The 10,628-nt window shown below is 37.7% G+C and overlaps 1 protein-coding gene across 1 annotated transcript in view; it reads left to right on the top strand.

Annotated features, from left to right (window-relative positions):
* The first annotated feature begins 60 nt into the window (after positions 1–60).
* The window catches only part of ACAD11 (acyl-CoA dehydrogenase family member 11), a 28,451-nt gene continuing 17,883 nt past the window's right edge, over positions 61–10,628 (top strand). The window contains exons 1-12 of the mRNA XM_032183089.1: positions 61–197; positions 1,688–1,787; positions 2,044–2,169; positions 3,590–3,751; positions 3,975–4,139; positions 5,345–5,492; positions 6,090–6,211; positions 6,913–7,019; positions 7,161–7,287; positions 9,317–9,394; positions 9,773–9,911; positions 10,023–10,130. Of these exons, the coding sequence (XP_032038980.1) occupies positions 61–197; positions 1,688–1,787; positions 2,044–2,169; positions 3,590–3,751; positions 3,975–4,139; positions 5,345–5,492; positions 6,090–6,211; positions 6,913–7,019; positions 7,161–7,287; positions 9,317–9,394; positions 9,773–9,911; positions 10,023–10,130 (1,519 nt within the window). The remainder of the gene's footprint in view (positions 198–1,687; positions 1,788–2,043; positions 2,170–3,589; positions 3,752–3,974; positions 4,140–5,344; positions 5,493–6,089; positions 6,212–6,912; positions 7,020–7,160; positions 7,288–9,316; positions 9,395–9,772; positions 9,912–10,022; positions 10,131–10,628) is intronic.

Genomic DNA, 10,628 nt, shown 5'->3' with positions numbered 1-10,628 from the left:
GAGCGGGGCCGCTCCGCTCCGCCAGTTGCGCAGCGTACGCCGGCGGCGCAGCTGCCCGAGATGGCGGCGGAGCCGGGCACCAGCGAGGTGAGGCGGCAGCACCGCTTCGACGCCTGCCGGCTGGAGCGGCTCCTGTGCCGCCGCCTGGCCGGCTTCCCGCAGCAGCCCGAGGGGGCTCTGGCCGTCAGGCAGTACAGGTGAGGGGCAGCCTCTCGCCTCGTCCCCGTTGGCGAGCTGCGGGCGGCTCTGGGGGCAAAGCTCGGCGCGGGGAGCGGGCTGGGAGCGCTGTGGCGCCGGGCGAGCCCCCCCCGTGCCCCTCAGACCTGCTCCCGGAGGCTCTTATTAGTCCTTAAAATAAGCCTTGCGCTGGTGGGGTGCCACCCCTGGGCTCCAAAATGCGTCTTCACGGGAGCTCCGGCTCGTTTGGGTTCTGCATAGTGGTGTGACTTCAGATCCGGAGCTAAATGTTAAAAAGATAAGCTCAAAAACCCCACACCGCGTTAATTCCACTGTAAACACGTCCTCAAACAGTCCACCTGCAGCTGTCTCTAAGATAAGGTAGACAAGTTTTTATCGTCTTCTAATGCATATACAAAACACCCACCGAATCCTTACCTATACCCTAATTTTCACGGGTACTGCAATCGAGACTTTGGGAGGGGCCTAATGAGAATAGCTAATAGTAAAATCTAAAAATAAAAAAAAAAAAAAGAAAAGCCATTCTAAATGATTTTGTTGTGTTATTTTTCTTGTGGTTGCACCTAAAGGCTCCAGCCAGTCTGAATCTCTTTTGTGCCCTGTATTTGGTATCTGTCTGTGCAGTACACCTGTTGAGCCGTTTTGTACTCTACCCCCTAACAGGCTCCTGGAGAGTAGAAATGTCCAGGGAAACACGAGGGCAAACATTCACTTGATTTTAATTTTCCAATAGTTCTCTAATCTTTTATTGGTCTAAGTTAGAATAGGTCCTGAAAATGATCCAGAACAAGGAGGGGGTGGCATGAAGATGAGTTCAGAGCACTGAGAAAAATGAGGATCGATGAGCTTGATTAGGATCTGATGGACAAGGTGTCACAAACATTTTAACTAGGTTGTTTTCTTTTACATAGGCATTTGATAGAAGTGTGTGCTTTCCTTGTCACTGCAGTGTTCATTCTTCAGGACTTCACAGTTGCTGTAGGCAGTTTCCTAAGCATAGGACATGGATGAGAACAGATGATCAGGCCTGCCTGCAGTGGGTTTGGTGCTAGAATCCATCAATGATTTGAAAAGCTTTTTCTATGATTATGTTGTTAAAAATAGAGCTCACCAAGGAACAATACAGTAATGAGCAAGTATGAATTCTGCTTGAAACCTTTAACACATTAATGCTATCTATTTAGGGTAGAGAGGTAAATGCTGTTTACGTTTTGCAGGAGGAAAAATTGAATATCTTTGACTTCTCTACAGTGAAAGAAGACATTTTTCTTTTAGGTATGGATACAACCTCTGACTTCTGATTTTGTGGGCTGTTACTTGCATCTTTTTAAGACTATATTTGAAAGAAAACTTCAAAAAAAAAACATTCTTCATTGTCTTGCCATTTTGTTCAGGCCTTGTCACAGTGAATTTTGCACCATTTCTGTTACAAGTCTGCAGATTTGCAAATACTTGAAACTGTAAGTAATTAGAACCTTTCTCTGTGCAGCTCAGGCCAGTCAAATCCAACCTTTTATCTTCGGAAGGGTGAGAAGGCTTACGTGCTCAGGAAGAAGCCCCATGGCCCCCTTTTACCTAGAGCTCACAAGGTAAGCAACATTTCTCAGCAAGCTCCTAAATCCCTTTTGCAGGTACATTAAGTTCTTCCCATACATGATGGTGCAGCATATTGCAGTGATTGTTGGATATGCCTAGGTGTGCCTCAAATTACTTGGATCGTTTCCAATTTTCTGTGCTGTACACTTAACACGTAAGAGGATAGATTTGTCATTAAATGTATTCAGTAAGATGATGATTTATGCTTAGGAGCTGTTCACTGAAACTAATTTTCTGTGTCTTCTTCAGGTTGATAGAGAATATCATGTGCAGAAAGCCTTATTTGCAGCTGGATTTCCAGTCCCTGAGCCCCTGTTGTATTGCAGTGATGTCTCTGTCATTGGAACAGAATTTTATGTAATGCAGCATGTGCAGGTTGGTCAGCCAATGTGGCAGAATTTTTTTTTCATTCTCCCTACTACAAGCTGCTTTTAAATTGTCTAAAACTTATTGAAGCATACCAGGGAATACCGATATAAATAATCCTCTAATATTTTTAAAAAGTGCTAGCTGACAGAGATTCTTAGTGATTTCAGCTTCTCTAGAGCTTATTTCCATCTCTTCCAAAATACTCTGCTCATTATTTAACCTTTTCTCAATTGAGCTTTCAGAAGAATGTCATGAAATGACTCCATATTGCTGCTGTGAAAAAAGTACATGTAATTCAGAGGGAGAACAGTCAAACTATAAAGTTATAAGAAATTATTGGATGTCCTGAAACATATTTGTTACTGGAAGTAGTAATTACATACAATCACATTTTTCATTAAAACTGAACAGGATTCTAGCTCAGGCACTACTTTCAAAAGGAACGTAGCATAGCTCTGTGGTCCATCACTGTAGGTGTGCCATGGCTGAGTTGATGCTGTTTCTACGAGATTTGGGTGATTCTAAGTTTTCTTTTTTGACTTTTTTTTTTCTTGTGGGACAAGGATTTGAAGTCAGGCCTCATCTCTTTCATCACATCCTCTTCTGTCTGCCTTTGCTCGTTTGACAAGTTGAGGTGTGTTCCAACATGTAGACAGTGCAGGGCTTTGGGAAATAAAGACTCCATGAAGAACTGAAGCCCTGAGAAACATGTCTGTGCAAAAATTCCCAGTTGTCTCTTACATGTTCTGGGACACCTGTGGTGTGAAATTTGAGTTCTAAGGAAAAGTGTTCAAAGTTGTGGATCTCTGTTTAAATTAAGAGCATGTACAAAAAAGGAAGGAAATTGGGAAGATTATGGGCTATCATATACATGTGTTTGATATATATTTACACTTAAGTGTATTAAGAAAAAAAAGTTGGTGAGTTATGTCCAAAAATATGATTCGGTTAGTAGTGTTGTGGGTTCTCTCTGGTACATTATCTTAAAAGTTGTCTAATAATCCAAAAAATAAATGTATTAAATTTGATTATTCTGTCATCAGGTTGACTAGGAAATTACAAATTTAAGAGTTTGTGGGCCAGTTAGGGACAATACAGTAACGTTATTATATTTTTTTTTTGGCAGTACTTTCAAGTGTGAGGATGTCAGATTGCGTGCTCTAGTTCAGACTTTTATCTACTGAATATATCTCTCTTATTTTAATTGGCTTCCAATAGATATTCTGCATACTAATGATTGGGATTACTGTGAATCCCTTTGTCTGTCATGGGCAAAGAATAAAACAAATGAGGGAGGAATTTTAGATTGTACAGGAACTACTGGTTCACTGCATTTGGTTTGTCTCCTGAAATACATGTATATAGCTGTATTTCTCTTCATCTGCTGTGCGCATCTCACCAAATATCTGATTTATGATGTCTCTAGGGTCGCATCTTCCGAGACCTCTCGCTGCCAGAAGTGGGCCCAGCAGAGCGTTCTGCGTTGTACATTGCAATGATAGAAACGTTGGCCCAGTTGCACTCCTTTGATTTGCAGTCGTTGGGTCTCCAAGAATATGGCAGAGGTCCAGGATACTGCAGAAGACAGGTAGAGCTTTTTGAAAAATTCTCGTTTTGTCAGGGCTTTGAAGATTTATTTGAGTGGCAAGCTAATTTGCAAGCTAATTTGTTAATTTTAAATTACTTTAAAAATAACCATCATGTCTTAATTATTAGACATCTTCATTTATTTCAAGTATTTATCCACAGTATGAAGTTAATGTAATTCAGATCAATTCTGTAACGCTGTTAAAATGTTCGTATCTTTTCAGGTATCAACTTGGAAAAGACAATATGATGCAGCTGCTCATACAGATATTCCTGCCATGAACCAGCTGGCTGAGTGGTTAGCAAACAACTTGCCAGCTGATGATAATGAAGAAACCCTGATTCATGGGGACTTCAGAATAGATAACATCATTTTCCACCCAACAGAGGTATTCAAAACATATTTGTACGTTTAACGCTTTTTGTTTCTCCATTTGTTCATACTTGAAATGGGACTTAGAGGTGTTTTGGTCATGATTTGCTCTACGTCAGTGTAAAGACTATGAAGAAGAAGTACGCATGGATATCTAGTTATTTGTTGTCTTAGCTATCATTCAAAACTGATTGACTCTCTTTGCAAATCTTAATACAAACAATAATTCCATCCTCTATGCGTTTAGATTATACATCTTTGAAAGAAACAGAGGAGAACTTAACTCCTCCTCATGCTCTTTGTACAGTACTTGGGTACCTAATGCGTTCAGTAGCTCAAGTGTCTAATTGAAAGTCCAGAAAAATATCATTTTATGTTAATAAATCATAATGAATTCAGTGCAACTGAAGGACTTACTGAAGACTCATTAAGCTGGTTAAGAATCTGATCCAGAGCCCATGGAAATCTGTGGTAGGGCTTCAGTTAATCTCCGTGGCTTTTGGGGTTGTGCCTGTGTGCTAGGTCCCCTTTGTCATCTGTTGCCTGCGTGGTCCAGTAACTCCCCAGAATCTAAGCGAGTTGGCGGAGGGGACTGACTTGCAGCAAGGAGGCTGACTCAGCTCCTGGCTTGCACCATGAAAACACAACAGATCCCAATGATTCCTGCTGTTGTGCATAGATCAGTTGATAGAAGCTGGCTGTAGGTTTAAATATGCTGTTTGACTCCACAAACAGAGAATCTGGCAGTCTTGCAGACTCTCCTAGCAGTTCCTGCTACAGGCAAAAGAGTTGACCAAATTATATACAGGTCCTCTTAAACAATCTGTAGAAACTGTTCCTGTATACGCAGGCACGGCCATGTAGGGAAGTTTTTTGTACATAGTTTAAGACTAGGACAGTTTAGAAGTTTCTAACAGGGAGAATATTATTCAAAAATGTAGAATTTAAAACAGATTTTCATTGGAAAAAGGCCTTGTTTTCTGCCACTGTGTGAATGTTAATTTTTTGCAGATGTTTATGAAGTGCTAAATGGAACTACTTTTGCTGTAGACAGTGCATGTTTTTAATTTTAAACACATAGTAACCCAATAAAGATCTTGGATACTAAGTGTGTTGTACATTTGTGGATGAAGAGTTTTCTATTCTGATTGTTCACTTGAGGCTTTTATTTTTATTTCTGATTTTATCTTTATTTTTAAATTTTTATTATTTTTATTTAAGGCTCGTGTTTTGGCAGTGCTGGACTGGGAACTTTCAACCACCGGTCATCCTCTAGCAGATTTAGCCTATGCTACTATGTTCTACTTTTGGCCTACATCTCTTAAAGGCTTAGGTCAAGGAACTGTCTTCAATTTCAAAAACACTATAGGTATGAAATTATAATCTTTTTGTCTTCGTGAATTCTGTGGTTGATACGTATTTCGTGTGTGACTTTTTATAAACACTAATTAAAAGTTAAATTAATAAATACACCATTCTGCACTTGATGAGAACTTTGCAGTTTTCTTCACTGTAGATGTGCCAATAGTGAAGTTTAAGGTAGTTCTGTTTTAATAGAATATGGGTGAGCCATAGTACATTAATTCAATAAAAGCTTACTTTGAACCTTTCTTATAAAGATAATGGAGGCAAACATAAATTTAAATGTAAATTTATGTTGATAATTGAAAAAACAGAATAAACTGTGGTGCAATAATTTCCTGATTGGAGTGGTGGTCGGGGAGGAGTAAGGAAGTGTTATGTTTACTTTTTTTTTACTTGTTTTACATGTTTCCTTTTGGTTCTCTACCTCTCAGGACATGAGAAATGATAAATCTTTTTTTTTTAATTTTTTTTATTTTTTTACTATATTAATGGAATGTCTCAGCTGAAAAAGCTGTTTAAATATTTGAAGAATCAGATCCTAGAAAATGTTGAGCATCCTAACATACTCTTTCTCTCTTATTTTTATTTATTTTTTTAATAGTGAACCCCTCATTTGAAGAACTGATTTCTATTTACTGTCGCTGCCGGGGTATTAGCACTACTTTCTCCAACTTCAATTTCTTTCTTGCTTTGTCATTTTTTAAAATGGCAGGGATATCGCAGGTAACACACTCACATTTTCTGACATGTTACATTTTTATTACGAGTGTTTGTAGGTCAGTAATATTTGTTCAAAGTGAGATTTTTTTTAAATAACTGGAAACCTATTTCAGTTTATTCCTGTAGAAGAAGTATCTTAGATGCTTATGACAGATAACTCTCCAGCATAGAATTTGTTCTTCATAAAGTACATTGTGTTAGATATTCAGCTGTTGTAAGGCATGAGTATATTTTTAGGAGTTGCAGCAGAAGTTAAGTTTACCAAATGTGATATAAGCAACCTATTATTAATTTGGATTACAAGTGTATATATGTGTAGTTAATGTGGTTGTGGTTTTGGTAATCATACATGTATATTGCTGTCAGTTGGCTTAAGGGACAGGCAGGGCTTGCTCGCAGTATCAGCCTAGACGTACTCTTTTTGCTCTACTAATTTTGGTGTTTTTCCTTCAGTTTGGGGGCTTAATAACCACTTTAGCTTTGGTTCTTTTTGTTTTGTGGGCTCAGCCTCTCCACTATATATCACAAATGGACCGAAAGCAGTATGAATATATCGCTGTAAAATCTGTTTGGGTGCTATTTTTTTTCCTATTAAGAATATGCATGTTTAAGTGTAATTTCATAGTTGAAGAATTCACCAATCTAAACCAGAGACATTTCAAATTGCCTAATTATACCATATATGCCTTTATTTTTGGTTGTAGGGTGTGTATGCTAGATATCTCATTGGAAATGCTTCTGCAGAGAATAGTCATGAATTTGCTAAGATGGTGCAGCCTTTGGCAGAAAAAGGGTTAGAACTCTCAAAAAGGTAAGAGGTGGTCTAAACTACTGGTCAAAAGCAAGGCAAAGCTTTTACAATGCCTTATTTAAATGCTTGTATAAGGCAGCTTATATTATCATAAGGGAAAATAAGGTCTTATATTGGATGTTCACGTTGGATGTTCTTTAGATTGTCTTTCAGCAGCAGCACACATGACAGAATTTCTGGAGAGTTGTTCCATCAAAGTAAGAAAGGTGAAGAAATTCTGCTGAAAGTAAAGCAGTTCATGAAGCAGCATGTATATCCAGCTGAGAAGGTAAAAGCTTTTTGTAAACTTATTTATAAATGAGTATTTTATGAGAAGAGTTTATAAAAATGTTAACTATGTATGCAAGTTTTATCATCTTGCGTTGCATTTTTTCTTTTCCACAACTGCTTTTTTTTTTTTTTTCATGCACTCATGTTTGTGGCATTGCAAAATGTTAACAGAAATCCTTATAGCATGCCTGATTTTTTTTTTGCAGATGTAAAATGCTGTATGCATTATTAATGAAAATTAAAAGTTACTTTTTAAACTTTTCAAGGTTTAAGAAGTACTCTAAAGAAAAACTTTTTTAAAAAATCTAACATACCTTTAACAAAAACCTTAGAACTCTTACGGTATGAAGATGCTTATTTATTTCCAGTGTTGTACAGACACATAGGTGCTGTGTTACTTTTCTTTAGGAAGATCACAGACAATGTTCAACCTCGTAAATTCAAAATCCTACTTAGGTTTTTGTCTTCTTTTCTCTTATGAATTACTTTGCTTTTCAGTTCCAAGGAGAAGCAAAATCAGGACAGCACTTTGGTTTCCCTTTATTTTAATTGATACAGAATTCACATCTGTGTGGCCAGGATGTTTAGCCTCTCCCAGATATATTTTTAAAGCTCCTTTTATTGGTACTCTGGCATCCTTTATTGAAAATACTTATTAATTCTGCTGTGTTGTCACACCAGCTGTGGCAAAAGAAAAAAAAAGTGCATCACATATCTTTCTTTATCCTGTACAGAAATTGTGAGTAACCAGAATGTCTTAGTGATTAATCACTAAGGATCATACTAGTTATTGCATCATGGTTACCACTGTTTCTGTGCATTGCAACGTGGCTATCTTTGGATTTCTTGTTAGAAGCTTTGCAGTTAAGTTTGAGGAACTGATTTGTCTTCATCTAGCATGGGGACAAGCATGTTGTTCCACTGACTTTTGTTTCTGTAACTAGTCAGCCATTTCTCTCGGCTAATGCTGACTATATGATGGGACAAGCTAACCTGTTTGTGTTTGCTTTCATCTGAAAGTATCCTGCACTGTTTTGTTTTGGAAATCTTAACACTCAGTAAAGTGTTTGTGCATAACTTCCATGATAGCATGTTGCTGTTTTTTTTCCGGGACTCTGTAAATCTTCTATTTTAAGAATATTAGGGTGTGGTTTGTTTTCTTTTTGCTGTCAGGCAGAAGTGCAGAGAACATATTAATCTGGAAGACTTATGAATGCATCTGCAAAGAAAAATTGAGAGCAGAAACACTTTATATCCAAGGTTTCCTAGAAGTCTGTTGGTAATTTGTTATGGATTGTCCAAGGAAGCCTTGCAATAATTAGGTGTACTTGCTTTAAAAACAAACAAACCACAAATAACCATGGAAGTTTTGCAGATGAATAGAGTTGTGCATATAAGTTATTTCTCATAACAGGAATTGCGAGCCAGGACTTGTAAAATCTGCAGGAAAAGGGCAATAATTTATTAGTTCTAAAACAAGTTCTGGACCAGTTAGACGGAACTAATTCTTGATGCCTGGAATGACTGATTACAAAAAAAACGTTAAAAAAAAATGTGTTCTTTCAAATTAAACAATTATCAACTAGCTTACGCACCTGATTTTTGTGATGAGAAGCCTGACTCTTAAGTGTCAGTATGCCAGGCTTTTATTTGTTGCTTTACTTTTGGGTTCATTCCTGTTGTGTGGTGGTACTGTTTGCTAAGAGTTGCGTTTATCGTCAGAATACACTTGCTTTCTGCTTTTGTCAGCATGCGTTTTCAACCACTCTAAACTATTTCCATGTATGAAATAACGTGTTGACTGGGGTCATCTCCATGATGCATTTGAAGTCTTGCGAAATGAGGAAATTGCAGTTTGATTTTGAATTACATTTTATGTTTTATAGTGAAACCAACCATATAATTAAAAGCTGCGTTGAATATTTTATACTGGTTCCTTGAGGTGTAGCTGCGGAAAAGAAAACATCATTTGTGTATGTTACACATGTTCTTAGTTTAAACAGCAACTTTTTAATTGTTTCTCTTAGGAAATAATAGAATACTATGCTAGACATGGGAATACTGAGGAAAAATGGAAGAAACCGCCAGTGCTTGAGAGACTGAAGGTATGGGATAATAAATATTCTTGAACTCCCTAGCTGTGAAAAAACAGACATGGACTGTAAGAAATATTGGTTTATTCTGCTGGAGAAGTTATTCTCTCTACATGAAAAGAAACAGAATGAGGAACTATGAAAGGAAAAGAAGGAAGGATGCAAAAGGAGTTGTGAATTACAAATGAGAAAAGCAAAAGAGAGTTATGTGAGGGGTGTGTCAGAACTTTAATTCAAAACCATACCCACTGAAAATAGCCTTTGAAGAAAGGCATCAGATATAATGGACAGTATGCTAGGCAGGAAGGAGGAAAATGGTCAGCAAGCCAGAATTTAATTGCTGTTTAAAGATTTATTGCTAATGTTTTTCCCTCCTAATTCTCTGAACAGGAAATGGCCAAAGCAGAAGGTCTGTGGAACCTTTTTCTCCCAGATGTCAGTGGTCTCGGCCAGCTTGACTATGCGCTAATAGCTGAGGAGACAGGGAAATGCTTCTTTGCTCCTGAGGTTTTCAACTGTCACGCACCTGGTTAGCAAACCCTGTGCTTTACCTCCAGCACTGAGAACATTAAAAAATTGGGCATCTTATGCCTTACCATTTGTGTCTGAAGAAGTAAACATGACTGCTCGTTTCTTACAGACACTGGAAACATGGAGGTCCTGCACATGTATGGGACTGAAGAGCAAAAGAAAGAGTGGCTGGAGCCTCTTCTAGAAGGGAAAATTAGTTCTTGCTTCTGCATGACAGGTAATTTTTTTCTCAAAAAAAGAAAATGAGAAACCTTGGCAGAAATTTAAGAACGTCACATGCAAAAAGTATAAAACAGCAAATTGTTATATGTCAATGAATTCGTGCAGACATTTCCACAGTATCTGGGAATGTGATTGAATGTGAAATCACCTCTAAGGTATGAGTGCAAGGTGAAACACCCTTGTTGCCCTTCCCTGGTAGTTACTATTTCTCCTATTTTACTGTATTATCATTTCCATATGCTTTCAATTTAGTTTTAGTAGTAGCAAAACATATTTTATTGTACAAACCAGATTTATGATAGAATTTATCCTGTTCTTTTAAGTATGTTTTGGGGGTTCCCTAGAAACATACATATAGATACAAGTATCTTTATTCTGGTTTAAGATTTGTATTTTCACAGTATGTCACAGGTAGAGGTTTTAAGATGTAACCTGAAGATAAATTGGAAAACATACAAAGGATTTGCTTTGTGTGTAGATCAGCATTATATTC

The sequence above is a fragment of the Aythya fuligula genome, chromosome 2, assembly GCF_009819795.1.
Source record: "Aythya fuligula isolate bAytFul2 chromosome 2, bAytFul2.pri, whole genome shotgun sequence".
Classification (NCBI taxonomy): domain Eukaryota; kingdom Metazoa; phylum Chordata; class Aves; order Anseriformes; family Anatidae; genus Aythya; species Aythya fuligula.
The sequence above is the reverse complement of the archived record's forward strand: the minus strand, read 5'-3'. Positions and strand labels throughout refer to the sequence as shown.